General features: G+C 38.3%; 1 protein-coding gene across 2 annotated transcripts in view; it reads left to right on the top strand.

The window, feature by feature from the left end:
- Positions 1 to 19,198, top strand: part of LOC136858618 (arrestin domain-containing protein 17) — a 156,254-nt gene that overhangs the window by 11,775 nt on the left and 125,281 nt on the right. For both annotated transcript variants that reach the window (XM_067138315.2, XM_067138314.2), the window contains exon 3: positions 5,038 to 5,249. In XM_067138315.2, coding sequence (XP_066994416.1) covers positions 5,038 to 5,249 — 212 coding nt within the window. The remainder of the gene's footprint in view (positions 1 to 5,037; positions 5,250 to 19,198) is intronic.

Consider the following 19,198-nt stretch of genomic DNA (forward strand, 5'->3'; position numbering starts at 1 on the left):
AATTAGTGTCAGCAGTCTGAAGAACCTAGATTATGACAAAAATTAAAAATGATCCAGAGAAAGCATATGGCAAAGTTCTCAAGGGGAAATATCGCTGTACTGGGAGATAGTGGGATTAAGGGTACATTATGACAAAAATTAAAAATGATCTAGAGAAAGCATATGGCAAAGTTCTCAAGGGGAAATGTCGTTTTACTGGGAGATAGTGGGATTAAGGGTGGATTATTATCTAAGCAATCAAAGGCATTATGTTGACAATTGGGTTGCAGTGAGAATTGATGATATGAGTTCTTGGTTCAAGGTACTGACAGGGGTTAGACAATGCTGTAATACAAATACAAGAAATGCAATACAAGTGAATTGTATTGACAAGTCGGAACCTGAACACAATTAACTGTAAGAATTAAGTCGATACGGACCATTTGTGGTCATCATGGTCAAGTTAATAGATATTGATTATGTCAGCCAGGCAAGAAAATTGATTAATAAATTTAAGAACATGAAGGTTAAAATCCTTAGTATTTCAAAAGACCTTATTTTTCTTTAAAAAAAGTCTTAAAGAGAACGTCATGCCTAAACATTTGAAATCTATTCAGATGAGAGGTAGACTGCAACATCACGAGGTGAGATGAATTGTATTGACAAGGCGGAACCTGGACACAATTCACTGTAATAATTAAGTCAATTAATTTGAAATAACAAATAACGTAGTTCAACCTATTCAATACAAATAAATAAGAAATGTAGTGTTACATTTTTATTTAATTTTAAGCGGAAATGGTACCGGTTTCGACCCCAATCTGGGTCAAGGTCAGCCGAATAAAATGCAAAAACAATGCATAGGTAAATAAATTAAAGAATGAGTTGTTGTTGTTTGAGTCATCAGTTTATAGACTGGTTTGATGCAGCTTCCATGCCACCCTATCCTGTGCTAACCTCTTCATTTCTACGTAACTATTGCATCCTACATCTGCTATAATCTGCTTGTCATATTCATACCTTGGTCTACCCCTACCGTTCTTACCACCTACACTTCCTTCAAAAATCAACTGAACAAGTCCTGGGTGTCTTAAGATGTGTCCTATCATTCTATCTCTTCTTCTCGTCAAATTTAGCCAAATCGATCTCCTCTCACCAATTTGATTCAGTATCTCTTCATTCGTGATTCGATCTATCCATCTCACCTTCAGCATTCTTCTGTAACACCACATTTCAAATGCTTCTGTTCTCTTTCTGAGCTAGTTATTGTCCATGTTTCACTTCCATACAATGCCACGCTCCACACGAAAGTCTTCAAAAACATCTTTCTAATTCCAATATCAATATTTGAAGTGAGCAAATTTATTTTCCTAAGAAAGCTCTTCCTTGCTTGTGCTAGTCTGCATTTTATGTCCTCCTTACTTCTGCCATCGTTAGTTATTTTACTACCCAAGTAACAATATTCATCTACTTCCTTTAAGACTTCATTTCCTAATCTAATATTTCCTGCATCACCTGCCTTCGTTCGACTGCACTCCATTACTTTTGTTTTGGACTTATTTATTTTCATCTTGTACTCCTTACCCAAGACTTCATCCATACCATTCAGCAACTTCTCAAGATCTTCTGCAGTCTCAGATAAAACAATATCATTGGCAAATCTCAATGTTTTGATTTCCTCTCCTTGGACTGTGATTCCCTTTCCAAATTTCTCTTTGATTTCCTTTACTGCCTGTTCTTTGTAAACATTGAAAAGGAGAGGGGACAAACTGCATCCTTGCCTCACTCCTTTCTGGATTGCTGCTTCTTTTTGAAAGCCCTCGATTCTTATCACTGCAGACTGATTTTTATACAGATTGTAGATAATTCTTCGTTCTCGGTATCTGATCCCTATCATCTTCAGAATCATAAATATCTTGGTCCAATCAACATTATCGAATGCCTTTTCTAGATCTACGAATGCCAAGTATGTGGGCTTGTCCTTCTTGATTCGATCCTCTAAGATCAGACGTAAAGTCAAGATTGCTTCACGTGTCCCTACATTTCTTCTGAAGCCAAATTGATCTTCTCCCAACTCTGCTTCAACTTCTTTTTCCATTCTTCTGTAAATAATACGTGTTAAAATTTTGCAGGCATGAGATACTAAACTAATGGTGCGGTAGTTTTTACACCTGTCAGCACCGGCTTTCTTGGGAATAGGTATAACAACATTCTTCGAAAATTGGATGGGACCTCTCCTGTCTCATACATCTTGCACACTAAATGAAACAACCTTGCCATGCTGGTTTCTCTTAAGGCCGTCAGTAATTCAGAGGGAATGTCATCAATTCCAGGTGCCTTGTTCCTATTGAGGTCACTCACAGCTCTGTCAAACTCTGACCTCAAAATTGGGTCTCCCATTTCATCAGCATCAACAGCCGCTTCATGTTCCAGAACCAAATTATCTACATCTTTACCGTGATACAACTGTTGGATATGCTCCTGCCATCTTTCAGCTTTGTCTTCTTTCCCTAGAAGTGGCTTTCCATCTGAGCTCTTAATATTCATACACCTAGATTTCCTTTCTCCAAAGGTTTTCTTGATTTTCCTGTATGCAGCATCTACCTTTCCCAGGACCATACAGCCTTCGACATCCTTGCACTTCTCCTTCAGCCATTCTTACTTAGCTACCTTGCACTTTCTATCCACTTGATTCTTTAATCGCCTGTATTCTTTTCTGCCCTCTTCATTTCTAGCATTCTTGTATTTTCGTCGTTCATCAATCAGGTCTAGTATCTCCTAAGTTATCCACTGATTCTTAGTTGATCTTTTCTTCCTTAGTTGAGTGAGCCAGCATGCATATATTATCAGGCGCGAAGTCACAACACAATTTAATAAATGTGAAGTCCCAAAATTGTGTAGACATTTTGAGACAGTGCTGAACTTTGCGTGTTGTGCTACTATTCAGAAGATTGTGCCTTACTTCATATAAGTGACTGACCTTCTACTTCCTCTATATTTTACGATTTAAAATCACACGGTGCCAATTCCCATTATCTTATTTTGCCTCTTCAACTGTTTTTGTGAAAGACTCATTCTTTAATTTCTTATTTACCTATGCATTGTTTTTGCATTTTATTCAGCTGATGATGACCCAGATTGGGGTTGAAACCGGTACCGGTTCCGCTTATAATTAAACAGAAATGTAACACTACATTTCTTATTTATTTGTATTCAATAGGTTGAACTACGTTATTTGTTATTTCAATTTAATTGTGATACAGTTCAATACGGAACATCTTGAAATTTTTATCTTTAAATAATTAAGTCATTATGGTCTAATAGATAATGCTGTAATCTTTCACATTTTTTGTTCATAGTTTACATTGATTATCTATGAAGGGTGTTAATTGGCAGGGAGAGATTTACTTAGATGGAAATGTAGTAAGCAATTTTACCTATACCAATGACTTGGTCTTAATGACATGCTAAAAGCCTACAATCTGATATCTTGGAACTTGAAAGTTGATGCATGAGTATGATATGAAAATTAGTCTTTCCAACACTAGTGATGTCAGTAGGAAAGAAATCTAAGAGAATTGAAAGTCGGGTTGGAAATACAAAACTGGAACAAGTAAATCATTTCAAGTATTTAGGATGTACATTTTCCCAGGATGGTAGTAAAGGAAGTGAGATTGAATCAAGGTGCAGAGAAGCTGATGCATTGAGCTCGCAGTTGTGATCAACAGTATTCTGTAAGAAAGAAGTCAGCTCTTGGACGAAACTATCTTTAGACCAGTCTGTTTTCAGACAAACTTTGCTGTATGGGAGTGAAAGCTGGGTGGACTCATGGTATCTTATTCAGAAGTAACTGGCATAGAAGTAACACAAATGTTTGCTGGTACAAACAGGTGGGAGTAGTGGTAGGAGGGTACTCAGAATGAGGAGATAAAATCTAAGTTAGGAATGTACTCAATTGATGGAGCTGTTGGTATAAACCGGCTTCAGTGGTGGGGTCATTTGAGGCGAATGGAGGAGGATTGGTTACCTGGGAGAGTAGTAGACTTGATCATGGAAGAGAAGTAGAGGGAGACCAAGATGATGGTTAGAGACGGTTTCTAATGATTTAAAGACAATTCGTTTGGAGCGAAATGAGGCCACATAGCTAGTTACAAATAGAGGATTGTGGAGGCATTTTAAAACGGTTGGCTTAGGACAGGAGCAGATGGAGACAGCCATGTTGTTGGAATAGTCAGAACACATGATGATGATGATGATGATGATGATCAATAAATTCACAGAGGCTTGTAGACTGAATGTTGAAAGACATACGAGTCTGTAATGAATGTATGTATGTATGTATGTATGTATGTATGTATGTATGTATGTATGTATGTATGCATGCAGGTTATGTATCAGAAGATCATACAATTCTGTTTAGAAGGTCTGAAACAATGAAATACTTTCTTTGGAAAATGAAGTATTGGAAAAGAAGGTATTTTAAACAAGCAGGGTCTTTTAACAAATATGGTCTCGTACCACCAAATGGATTACTTGTTATCTTAAACTTTTATATTTGAATAACTAGCTCTACTTTATTAGTTTCTTTAACTGTTCATATCATTGCCAAATATATTGTTGAAAATAGTTCCTAGTAACAAAAGTTAATCAGTTCAGTAAAATGTAGCATTTAAAACATTTAATGTATTATTTGCAGACGTCGCAATTTGAAGTATGTGCCACTGAATTCAATCGGAGAACTACCACAGACCTCCGAAGGTTAGCCGAAACAACTGCTCTGCTCCATTCCTACCATCCCCAGCACTAATCACATTACCATTGTGCCAAGGAAATATAACCAAAAAAAAAAAAAAAAAGAAGAAGAAAAACCACTGAATTGCAAACTTAATTCAGTGTATAATGCACACTCCAATTTATCAGCATGCAAATTTTGAAAGAAAAAAATGTGTGTGAGACCAGAATATAATCATGATGATGATAATAACTTTGTCTCTAGATGTGACTATGTTTTTATTTACTGTTCTGGAGGTATATTTGTAATTGTATATTTTATTTCAGGAAATGAAGTTTTCATTCAGCCTGGAGAGCAGACGTATCCATTTAGCACATTTTTACCACCAAATTTACCATCTTCATTTGAAGGCGAATTTGGTTATGTTCGATATACGGTCAAAGCCATACTAGATCGGCCATGGAAGTTTGATCAGGATACCAAAGCAGCTTTTACAGTCATCTCACCAGTGGACTTGAATACTCATGAGACTGCAAAGGTAAGTGATGTATGCTTACTTTTGGAGAAAATGTTTTTATTTTTGTATTTATTTATTTATTATGCCTTTGTAGGTGGCAAAGTTATGGCTCTTGGCCCTCTCTTACACTTAACCACTGTAGTAATACGTCATTCGGAGCAGAGTTTAAGACTGCTTAATAATATATATAAATAATAATCTACACAGTAATACATTACACTTTTCTAACTCTCAGTCATTCACTCGTGGATTCATACAAATTATTCAGCTGCATTCAGCAGGTAGCCTCGGCAAGTAGTCTTAAATTTAAGAAATGAGGTGGTTTTCTGACACCGCCAGGCAGGGAATTCCAAAGTTTAGAACCTGCCACAACAAAAGAATTGTTATACATAGAGGATTGGTGAACAGGAATAGAAAGGGAGGAACCAGAGTTGGAATTACTGCTGTGAAAGAAGGATAAATACTTAAGCTGGGATGAAATGTATAGTGGTCTGACTTCAGAGAGCAGTCGGTATATCTGTAGTAAGAGATTTGTTCATCAGGTTTTAGCCATGAAATAGTGAGATAGTATGGGGTGACCACGAACCTACTACGCTGGCGTAGCAGGGGGAGAGGTGATACTCCCACGTGGCACGTCCCAGGTGGCGGATAGGGGGGTCCTAACCAGCGGACTTTAGGGAAATAAAATAGCTCTCGCGGGCCAAACACACTACCCCTTGCGGGTGGGGGACGCACATGTAGAATACACCCGCGGTATCCCCTGCCTGTCGTAAGAGGCGACTAAAAGGGGCCCAAGGGGTTCTCAACTTGGGAGTGTAGATTAGCGACCACGGGGCCCTTAGCTGCGTCTTGGCATTGCTTCCACTTACTTGTGCCAGGCTCCTCACTTTCGTCTATCCTATCTGACCTCCCTTGGTCAACTCTTGTTCTTTTCCGACCCCGACGGTATTAGAGCATTCGAGGCCTAGGGAGTCTTTCATTTTCACGCCCGTCGTGGCCCTTACCTTTCTTCATCCGTTACTTCATTTTTCGAAATGACGGATCCCTTCTTTCTTCTTTGTTCTCTCTCTTTACCCCCTGTGGGTGGGGGACGCACATGTAGAATACACCCGCGGTATCCCCTGCCTGTCGTGAGAGGCGACTAAAAGGGGCGACCGAGGGATGATTGAATTAGAACCATGAAACTACTGTTGATTCGTACCATCATGCGGGGAACACCATGGGTTGCCTGTACTTGCGAATAGTACCACTATATTTGGTACGAAATAGGTTTATGATTAGTAGCAGTAAAGAGGCTGGCCGGGTGGGTTTTCAGTACCCGTGCGTCGTACCCATGAGAGCAACACCGCAGGTCTGGGCGTAGCCTGTGAGTTGTACCACTATATGAGCCGCACCGTGGGTCTGCGTTGCCTGTGATTAGTATTCCCTATGTGAGGAACACCACAAGGCCCGTGGGACCGGCACCCGTGACTACTACCCCTAGGTGAGCAAACTCATCGGTTTGCGTTGGCTATGAGTGGCGCCATTGTGTGTGAAACACCATAGGTCTGCGTTCCCTGTACAAAGTACAATACTTGAGAGTAGTACCATCTTGTGTGGAACACCGTGAGTCTTCGCTACTTTTGATTAGTACCCCAACATGATAAATACCATGGTTCTGCTTTACTCGCGACATGCACCATTCTGTGGGGCCTTAGTCGAGGATTTTGCTCCCCTATCGACATCAAGCATCATTGTGCTTTATGAGTGGTCCCTTGGTCAGTAATACTATTATTTACGATCTTTTTCGAGTTTGATCCACAGTTTCTGTTTCTGTTTGTTTTTTGTAGGGTTGTAACTACTGCAATTTATTGAAATACTGAACAGATAAACGTTGACTCAAATAAGTGTAAATAACAAGGATAATGGGCGCCACCTGCAAAACAATTGCAGGAATATTTAATTATGTAGAGCAACGAGCCACTCCCTCTCCCAAGGCGACGGTCATCAGGCTGACGAGGCTCCAGACTTGCTTTGTAACCTTACCTGTTGCTATATAACCCCTGAAATTAAATTTGGGTAACATGCCAGGTTCAGCCTCACTCCACTGACAAAAGACTCACTTAAAGTTTGATTCTATGACTTTACTCCCAGAATAAGAACTAATATGTGACAAACACCAACAAAATAAACACTTATGCAACCCACTTAGTGCTTGCTGTTTACATAGAGCTAATATACACAATACTACCCAACAAAATCATCTCTTCACTAGATTTACTCGTTTGCCGTCTACAAAGGCAAATTACACATCATTAAAATCATCACTAAAAATCGAACATCATTATACTTTTAACATACCTCCAGGTAAGAGCCCCACTGCACTCCACTGTTACCGTGAATCCTAATCTGGTAGAGAAAAGTACGACGACTATTTCTCTACACATGGATGCAACCTTCTTTACTAACAGCATCCCTAACCTTATTTACACTTCTTCGTCGTCTTGAATTCTTTACAATTGCTGGCTGGACAGAAAGCGTTACATGTCCGGAGGCAAGCAAACAGCAAAATTCTCCACCAACTGAAGCTGCATACTCGGGTGACAAGTTCCAAACAAATACTTTCTTTTACAGAAAGTCCACTGCAAAGCCGGTAAGTTGTTGAGATTATACCATGATCGCTCCGTAACAGATACTCACGTACAATAGCAGATCGTATAGCAAACTGCGCAAATACGTCGCTCCCGCAGACCAGTACAAATGAGAAACACACAGTATCAGCATCAGAGTCAGAAACACAATCAGAATCAGAATCAGAGTCAGAATGACTCGCCGCACACGCGTACCCACTTATATGTGCTTGCTACACGTGGTAATCGCGTCCTGAAAAGTTTAGTGGTAGCAACGCTCACACCGGCACTTCTTCCCGCGTCACTCTGTCAACACAAACCTCGCTCAAAACAAAGCCCTCGCATTGGCTATCGAGTATATGATGTGACATAGACCGTCCACTCATGTATGTCCACATTGATTCACTCCAATTCTTCAACCGATACAACCTGCCGTACCCCGTGTTTTCAAGCCACCTGTTGCAACACATCCAACTGACTTCAACCGTCCTTCCCGATATAGTCGCAGTTTTCCCAGTTGCACAATCCTTACGGCTAGGCCATATTTACAGACTCTTACCCAAACGGAAATTTATACAAAATATAATGATGAACATATGCAATATTCCCTAACTATACATTCTTCTTATAATATTACGTTTTTACATGGTAAATAAACAAAATTACATGATTTTAACCTAACAAACTATATACGAAAATTTCCTAACCTAAAAACTCGGGGATCGTACATACGTACGGTTACAATACCTCCCCTTGATTTGTGAAGATTATATACAATACATCTGAGCAAATCACAGTCTTTTCAGTACAGCAGCCTACACAGCCTGTCAAAGTCACTCAGGATTTAAAGAATATTCACATATTCTTCTTAACATACACAAAACATCTGAACTTACAATACTTCACCTTACATACCTCTTAAGATTGTGAATATTGTGTGTACCAATCATGTCACCTTTGTTATTCAACAGGTGATAAGCACATTTGCCAACTTTCTTACCTACTGTGTAAGGTCCCTGATACAATTGAAAAAACTTATGAATTTCTTTGTTGTCTGCAGATGAAATGTGTGGAACCTTTAGTAAGGGCCGATGACCTTCGATGTTAGGCCCCTTTAAACAACAAGCAACAAGAACCTTTAGTAACACCTCCTCCCCTACTTCAAAACTATCTCCATGATGCCTCCCCTGCTGCATCATTCTCCTATCAGCTGACTTCCTTAAATTCTGCCTCGCTAAATCAATCACCTTTGAAGATACCACTTCTGCTGAGGGTAGATCTACCCTGGTTGCCAATCTCACACAAAAACTCTCTTCCCATTCTTTCACACACAACTTACACAGACTTACATTCGGAACACATATACATTTCACAATCCAAACATCCCTCCTGTTCTGAAAACACACCACAATCGCACCTCTTTCATCAATACTCTTCCACACTTCAATGAAATCATTCGTACGATCTTCAGCATCAGATATTCCACTCAACATACGTTTGAATCGACCTCCTGTTCTCTCATACACATTGTCACTCTCAATTTCTTTGAACTTTCTCCAAATACCAAAAAGCTTTCCAACACAATTACTCCTCATAAAATCTTCAAACCCTGAATCCCCATAATATTCACAACCACTCTTATGATTCTCATTATGCACAAAATGTGACCTAACCTCCACTTCACAAAGAATTTCACCCACAGCATCGACAGTTTTCCTCCACTCATCCTTATCGGACATACCAGCTTCAGTCACCTCAAACTCATTCACACAACCCTTCTCATACTTTCCTTCACTCACACTCTCTCTCTTCCTGAAATCACTACTATCACTGAACTCGAGATCCCGACCATTACTACTAAATTCTCCCACTTTCATATCTTTCATCGCTGTTCCCACTCGCACATCATTCATGCCATCAACACTGTTGCTCTTGACCCTCTTAACGGAAGTTTCATTAATCTCAAAATCATCACTACTCAGACACATTATCGACGTAACATTAATCTCCTCAATTACACCATCCTCTACAACATGATATGTCTTCCTCAAAGACTCCTCCTCCACAAAATAATCTTCATCACCTTTACAACTAACTTCCTTTTCAATTTCTGCAACTTCCCAAAGAGCATCAATTACCACAGTGTTATCACCATCAATTTTAGCACATAGTAGGTCCTCCGACAAATCCTCCTCCTTTTCTTCACACCCCTTACCCCCAAAATCCCTGAAATCATCACCTTCCCTCCCTACATTATCAATTCCTTTCTCCACACTACTACCCCAATCATTAGCTGCCGTGCAGTGGTTATCAATTAAATTACTTACCTCCTCCCCTACATTACTAATTTTATCACTTAATTCCTTCCCCTGATTACTAATTTGACTACTTAAATTATTCCCTTGATCAATCAATTTGGCCAACTGCTCCAATACTAACTTCATAAACTCATTATTACCCCCCATGCTACTTTGATTTTGATCACTACCTTCCCCTTCACCCCCCATTACAATTCCATACACTTTTTCCATAGACATATTATCACTCTGAAAACTACTTTCATCAAACTTTGTGTGCTTGTGCCACAACTGCTCTCCTCATCATTAACTGACATACTTCCTTTATGCACTTTTCTCCTTCTCAAAATCATTACACTCCTATTACTCTTACTATTATTCATATTCCACTGATAAAACATAGAACTCAAAACCTGACAACACCGATACATAACTCCTAACACAAGCTCACTAAAACACTGGACCAAATGTGCCTACCAAGGTCATATAGCAAGTCTGGATATCATTCTGCCTCACGTTGGCGGCGCCAATTGTAACTACTGCAATTTATTGAAATACTGAACAGATAAACGTTGACTCAAATAAGTGTAAATAACAAGGATAATGGGCGCCACCTGCAAAACAATTGCAGGAATATTTAATTATGTAGAGCAACGAGCCACTCCCTCTCCCAAGGCGACGGTCATCAGGCTGACGAGGCTCCAGACTTGCTTTGTAACCTTACCTGTTGCTATATAACCCCTGAAATTAAATTTGGGTAACATGCCAGGTTCAGCCTCACTCCACTGACAAAAGACTCACTTAAAGTTTGATTCTATGACTTTACTCCCAGAATAAGAACTAATATGTGACAAACACCAACAAAATAAACACTTATGCAACCCACTTAGTGCTTGCTGTTTACATAGAGCTAATATGCACAATACTACCCAACAAAATCATCTCTTCACTAGATTTACTCGTTTGCCGTCTACAAAGGCAAATTACACATCATTAAAATCATCACTAAAAATCGAACATCATTATACTTTTAACATACCTCCAGGTAAGAGCCCCACTGCACTCCACTGTTACCGTGAATCCTAATCTGGTAGAGAAAAGTACGACGACTATTTCTCTACACATGGATGCAACCTTCTTTACTAACAGCATCCCTAACCTTATTTACACTTCTTCGTAGTCTTGAATTCTTTACAATTGCTGGCTGGACAGAAAGCGTTACATGTCCGGAGGCAAGCAAACAGCAAAATTCTCCACCAACTGAAGCTGCATACTCAGGTGACAAGTTCCAAACAAACACTTTCTTTTACAGAAAGTCCACTGCAAAGCCGGTAAGTTGTTGAGATTATACCATGATCGCTCCGTAACAGATACTCACGTACAATAGCAGATCGTATAGCAAACTGCGCAAATACGTCGCTCCCGCAGACCAGTACAAATGAGAAACACACAGTATCAGCATCAGAGTCAGAAACACAATCAGAATCAGAATCAGAGTCAGAATGACTCGCCGCACACGCGTACCCACTTATATGTGCTTGCTACACGTGGTAATCGCGTCCTGAAAAGTTTAGTGGTAGCAACGCTCACACCGGCACTTCTTCCCGCGTCACTCTGTCAACACAAACCTCGCTCAAAACAAAGCCCTCGCATTGGCTATCGAGTATATGATGTGACATAGACCGTCCACTCATGTATGTCCACATTGATTCACTCCAATTCTTCAACCGATACAACCTGCCGTACCCTGTGTTTTCAAGCCACCTGTTGCAACACATCCAACTGACTTAAACCGTACTTCCCGATATAGTCGCAGTTTTCCCAGTTGCACAATCCTTACGGCTAGGCCATATTTACAGACTCTTACCCAAACGGAAATTTATACAAAATATAATGATGAACATATGCAGTATTCCCTAACTATACATTCTTCTTATAATATTACGTTTTTACATGGTAAATAAACAAAATTACATGATTTTAACCTAACAAACTATATACGAAAATTTCCTAACCTAAAAACTCGGGGATCGTACATACGTACGGTTACAGGGTTCATGTCCATCCATTCATTCTTCATGACATTTTTTATTTTATTTTGGTCAGTGGATTAATTTGAACCTTTTGTTATTTCATTTCGTACCATTAGGGGCCGATGACCTTGATGTTAGGCCCCTTTAAACAACAAGCATCATCATCATCATCATCAGAATGGGGTGATATGTGTATCATAACTCAGACTGTAAATAAATCTAAGAACAGTTAAGCGCTCGCTGAAGTTTCGAAGTCTGCTCTTTTTTTTGCGTATACAGGAATGGCGTCTCAATAGTCAAGGATGGGAAGCGCTAGTGTTTGTATGAGTTTGATTCTCACATTATAAGGCAAAATAATGTTGTTTCTTTTAACTGAATGAAGTATCAAAAATATTTGTTTACAAACACTTTTAATTTATTCTGACCAATTTAAAGTTTCTGCCATCCAGTATAACTGGAGGAATACTGCCCTGCCCTGCCCTGCCGTGCGGGGAGCCAGTGAGAGGTTTTATCAAGGGTTATAATCCGTTGCATGCAATTTTTGAGGTACAAAACTTAATGAAATCTGTGCTACGGCAGCTGTTTGAAATCTTACCTTATAAAAGATGCTATAAGTGTTGTCCTTCCTGGATTATACAGGCATTGTATCTGGTAACCTCATTCTGGCTGACACAAGTGAGTTCTGCCGCTGTAATGTTTCTGATTTCATTTGTAATGTTTTCTCTCAGTTCCTCCAGTGTCTGAGGATTTGTTCAGTACACTTCTTCTTTTAGTATAGCCCACAAGGAAAAAATCACACACTGTTAGAGCTGGAGAACAAGGGGGAAATAAACTGGCACTGATCACTCTGTCTGTAAACACCTCCGAGATTTTAAGAAGGGAATCTTCTGCTGTATGAGCAGGGGCTGAATCTTGTTGAAACCACTCACTCTATTATTCTTCTTCCATTAACTGATGGAAGAATGACGTCAAAATGTCTTCTTCATACCTCAATGCATTTACTGTTGTCTTGAAAAAATAGGCCCAATTATTCATCTTGCACTAACAGCACAACAAACACCAATCTTCCTATCATAATGCGGGACTTCATAAACACCATTAGAATTTTCTGCACACCTATAGCGAACTTTTACATATGAAAATACAGTGTTGCAGAGATAACTATCTCACCATGTTTACAGCAAATGCTTGCCAGGTTGAACACGTGCAGGTTGCTTGCAAGATCAAGAACCATGCGCGCACCTCCCATACTGTAGCTGCCGTAGTGCAGAGTACAAACACTGTGCGTTCGGTCTGGGTTTATATGGGAGACCCTGTATTGTGATCCACCATATCAAATGCTTTTTTAATTCCACGAACATAGTCATTGACCGCTTTCCTTCATCTAATGATTTATACAAGTGAACTGTTAGAGAATGAATAGCATCTTCAGTGCTTATTCCTGACCTAAATCGTAACTGGTTTGGTGACAGGGTAATATCTTTTCCAAAAAAAAAAAATGTAATAGTCTGGCTTTTGTATATTTCTCTAATAATTTTGAAAAGTGTGAAGTTACAGATACTGGCCGGTAATTTTGCACATCTTCCTTGCTTCCCGATTTATGAATAGGAGTTACTTTTGTGTTTTTAAAACAGTCTGGGAATACTCCATTCATTCGTGACATTGAAAATATGTGCTAAAGGTTTCATTATAAATGGCTTTACCTCTTGTATATTGTTCTACCTGATATCTAGAGCCCGGAAGTTCAGGCATTTATTTTTGCTAAAATTGGCAGGCAAATAAACACTTAACATTTAGAATATAGACAGTAAAAATAATTGAAATAGGTGTTTATAACGACAAACATGGGCACTATAATAATAAAGATGCTCTAATGTAAGCTACATAACACACATCTGCATCATATTTTAGTACTTAATGTTACATCTCCTTGTGGGTGGTGATGACAGAATGTTTACGGTATCCCCTGTCTGTCATAAGAGGCGACTATAAGTGGGACCAGGGCCTCTCAACTTGGGGTGTGTGGGTTGGTAACCACTATTCCTCTAGCTGAGTCTGGCGTTGCTTCCACTTACTTGTGTCAGTTTCCTCGCTCTTAGCTTTCCTGTCTGACCTCCCTTGGTCAACTCTTGTTCTTGGAACCCTGACGGTATTAGATTTGCAAGGCCTAGAGAGTCTTTCATTTTCACGCTCTTTGTGGTCCTTCCCTTTCTTTTGCCGATAACTTCATTTTCCGAAGTATCGAACCTCTTCCATTTTCCTTCTGATTAGTGTTAGTAAAGGATGGTTACCAAGTTGTTCTTCCTCTCAAAACAGTAATCACCACTACCACTTAATTTTACGCAGCGAGGACGGGACCTTGAGATTTGTGTAATATGAAAATATTGTTTACGTAAATGTTATTTTTTTATCTATTAATTTAGAAGGAAGTTTTTCCTTATTAATAATACAGTATATGAAATAATGTATTTATTTTCAGTGATTAATTTTAATACATAAATAACAGCAGAAAATATCCACAGCAACTTAAATAAGGCAAAAAAGGCATTAAAGTATCAAATAGGCAATGAAAGCTAAAATAGGCAAAGATAAAGGCAAAAGAAAAACTGGTACTACCGTTCCCAAACGTACGGGCCTAACTTCCGGGCTCTACTGATATGTCCATATGCAAATCCATTGTTTAAATCTGAAATAAGTTAACTTATTTCACTTTCTGATACTGGTTGCTGGAATAAAGATTTCTTGTTAGAGAGAACTAAATTAATGTTAAGGTGTGTGTTAGCCATAATTTCTATGGAACTGGCTAACTTCGCCCCAATTTCAGTAAAATAATCTGCAAATGAATCTGCTATACTGATTGTGTCTGTTATGAGGGAGTTTCCTATTTTTATTTGTTTCAGTTTCTTTGCAATTTTGTTTTCATTATCATATTCATCACCATCCTTTTGCCCTTATACAGCTCCTGCTGGATCGGGGCATTTATAGCACTTCTCCACCTTTCTCTCTCCTTCCACTATTCCTCCTTCATCATTTTGTCTCAATCGAGGTTTCTTCACCTTCTTGCCTCCTCTTTATTGAATTGATCCACCCTGTTCTAAGTTCACTTGCTCTCTTTCCCTCATCTCCATCATCTGTTTAGGTATTCTTTTCTTCTCCATCCTCTTCACATGTCCAAAACATCTTAGTTTACTCCTATCAATTCTCTCATTTGGGTTTTCCATTCTGACCTCCTTTCTCACATCTTCATTTCTCAATCTGTCTTTCCTATTGTACTTCTTAGGTATTTCATTTCTCTGGCTTGAATTCTATTCTCCTTTTAACGTTAAGAATTTCATATTTAGGTTCCGTATTGAAACAAGATTTACATCAAAGAAAGGACAATAAGTTCCACCTTTTCAATACTATATATTGTGTGAAAGTTTTACATTACAGTTAAAACATCACAACTTTTGTACATTCGGTACCGGTTTCGACAGATTCCCTGTCATCATCAGCCGAGAATAATTAAACAAAGACAAATATAGATCATGATTCTTATGGTGTGATTTTTAATCCACCATTGTAATCACACCATAAGAATCATGATCTATACTTGTCTTTGTTTAATTATTCTCGGCTGATGATGACAGGGAATCTGTCGAAACCGGTACCGAATGTACAAAAGTTGTGATGTTTTAACTGTAATGTAAAACTTTCACACAATATATAGTATTGAAAAGGTGGAACTTATTGTCCTTTCTTTGATGTAAATTCTATTCTCCTCCTTGTCATTGTCCAGGTCACAGCCGCATAGGTCAATATGGGTGTATAATACATTTTGTACATTTTCTCTTTTCACTTTGTTGGTAAATGTAACTTAAAAGCTTTTCAGTCTGTCAAGCACACAAGTTCAATATAAATATTACACTATAGCATACCTGTAAAAACACAGTGTTAAGTTACATTTAACTGAATTTACACTGGAAAGCGTGGCTTCATTTTTAACAAACTTCTTTGGTACTTCCTTATTCCGGACAAGATTTCTTACACTCTTGTAGAATGTATTACCGTGTTGCACCCTTTTGCTAATCTCCATGTCCAGCCTTGTTTTCTGCATGAATTCACTCCCTAGCTATTTGAAACTTAACAATTTCAAGGCTTTGACCACAAATTTTACAATGCCTTTCCCTCGTCTTTCTCCTCTTGATATCACCATGGTCTTGCTTTTCTCGTTGCTGATTTTCATACCATACTTTTCAATTTTCTTGTTTAGTACGCTGTTTTACTTCTTTGCTGTTTGCTCCCCAGACCACAATATCGTTTGCAAGTAGTAATAACTTCATTTCCTTATTCCTGTATGCTTCCTTTTTCTCTTTTACAATTTTGTCCATAACCATTAGAAACAAAAGAGGTGACAACACACTCCCCTGTCTTAGTCCAGTTTTATTTTTAAACCATTCTGTCTTTCCAAACGGAGTCTGTACGATGCTGACACAATTTTTATACATTGCTTGCACCATTTCTACAGTTTCTGTATCCAGTCTCTTTTTGACCATGGTTTCCCACACCTTCTCCCTGGGAACACTATTGTATGTCTTTGTTAGATCTCGAATTGCATATTGTGCTCTTCATGTACTCTTGTTGTTGTTGTTGTTGTTGTTGTTGTTTTAAGTTTACTTTGTCACTTGTAATGTTAAGCTAGTAGTAAGCTCAACCTATAGTATTGTAAGCCATAGTGTTAAGCATTGGAAATACTTAAGTTGTGTGTGTATTTGTATATGATGCTGGATTTAGAATATTAAACTAGTAGCATTTCTTGTAATATTTTCTTTCCATGGGATTGCTTGTTATACTCTTGTTGCTTTTGTAGTAGTAGTTGTTGTTGTTGTTGTTGTTGTTGTTGTTGTTTAATTATGTTTTAACTTTACTTTATTATCGTACTACTGTGATCATTGCCACCGGAATATTTGCCAATTGCGATGTAATAATAATAATAATAATAATAATAATAATAATGAATGTCATGACCAGATCCTTTCCATATTCCCAACTCTCTTCCATTATTTGCCTCATGCTGAAGATTGGGTCTACTGTACATCTTCCACTTCTAAAGCCATACTGTTCCTCTTGCAACTCTTTCTTCTCATTCTCCTCTCTAAAATTCTTTCCAGTATGTATGCCACTTGTGATAAGAGTGTGATTCCTCTATAGTTATCACACACTTTTTTGTTCCCCTTCTTAAAGACTGGTATTATTATTTTTTCCCAGTCTTCTGGGATGTGTTTCTGTTTGCATATGCACTTTAACAATCTGTACAACCATTGTAGTCCAACAGGTCCAGCAGCCTTTTTCATTTCCTCACTAATTTCATCCATCCCTATTGTCTTTCCTATTTTCATTTTATGGACTATTAATTCAACCTCTCATGGTTATATCATCTACTGTTGAGTCATCACACCATAATACTACAGTCTCCTCTGCACAATTTCTCACATTCAGTAGTTTATCAAAATACTCCTTCCATCTTCTCTTTATTTTTTCTGGATATGTTATCAACTCTCCACATTCCTTTTTCATCAGCTTTGTATAAACTCTTTCTTTCCTATTACTTTGTATAATTCCATACAGCATTCTTTTACTGCCAGCTCCATCTGTTTCCATCCTTTGTGTAAATTTTTCCCAACTTCTCTTATTTTCTTCTCTTACCAATTTCTTACATTTCCTTTTATTATCAAGATTGCTTTCTTCTTTTTTTTTTATCTCTATTCAATTCTTGCCATGCTTTCAGCTTTTGTTCCACTGCTTCTCTCATCTTCTCATTCCACCATGGTGTTTCCTTTTCTTTCACCCTCACTAATGTTCTACCACAAGCACACACTGCCCCACTTACAAATGCCCTTTTGAAGTTGGACCATTCATCTTCCACATTTCTTACTTCAGTAAGTGTAATTAGTTGTTCCCATCTCTTCAGAAATTCTCCTATATATTCGTATCTTTTAATTTCCACACTTTTATTTTACTATTTCTTATCTCCTGTAATTTTTCCTTTTTTTCCCACTCATTTTTGCTATCACAACTCTATGATCTCCATCGAATGCATTTCCTGGTAAAGCTGTTACATCCATAAACTATCTGCTATTTGTCCTTTCCACCAGAAAGTAATCAGTTACTGATTTTTATTTTTTTGTCACCCCAGCTATATCTTGTAATTTTCCTGCTGTTTTACTTTTGAAACCATGTGTTGCTCACAATCATCCGTTCCTCTCACAAAACTCACAAGTTTCCTTCCTACTATGTTATTAATAACTTTCCATGTATCACCTAAGCTTGAGCTGTTTTAATTTTTTTTGGAATAAAGTATTTCTTTTGCTGTTCTAACTTGTTAATCCAATTTCTGTAATGCTTGTATCTATTAATAAGGTCTGTATCAGGAATTTGATTGTGGACAGTTAGTTGCTTTGTGAGAGGCTGATGTAAATGATCTCTTATACTTATGGATGTGAGAATTCCCCTCATTATTCATTGAGTGAGTTTCTTAAATGTGGATTGAGTTTTGATTTGTCAGCACAACTGGATTTGTGCTATCATGCATGGTAGCTTGCTTTACATATATATATATATTACTACATCATCTGCAAATGCTTTTAAGTCTTGTTGCTCTATTACCTTGATGTCTTCTTGGTTATTTTGCTTGTTTTTAATTACTCTGTAAAGAAGTTTCTTGTTTCCTCTGCTGTCTTCTTCCAACTTTTCCACAGACTCATTCCATTTTTTCTCTTTCTCTTCTCTTACTATCCTCTTAGCTGTAAGTTATTTTTGCCCTGTAGCATTCCTGTAGTTTAGTAATTTCTTGGCCACCTGGATTTGTTAGGTACCATGAGCAAGAAGCAGTGTGGCGTGCTAAACGGGCTTTAAAGGGTACTCAGCTGTTAATAACAGAGTCTCGTACTCAAACAAGGAAGGAGATGCTTCACAAAGCCAGGAAATGTGTGGGCAGGCGAGCTTGGTCGCAAGATGGATGTATCATTTTAATGGACAGTGGCAGCAAAAAG

The sequence above is a fragment of the Anabrus simplex genome, chromosome 1 (genome assembly GCF_040414725.1).
Source record: "Anabrus simplex isolate iqAnaSimp1 chromosome 1, ASM4041472v1, whole genome shotgun sequence".
In the NCBI taxonomy this organism is placed as follows: domain Eukaryota; kingdom Metazoa; phylum Arthropoda; class Insecta; order Orthoptera; family Tettigoniidae; genus Anabrus; species Anabrus simplex.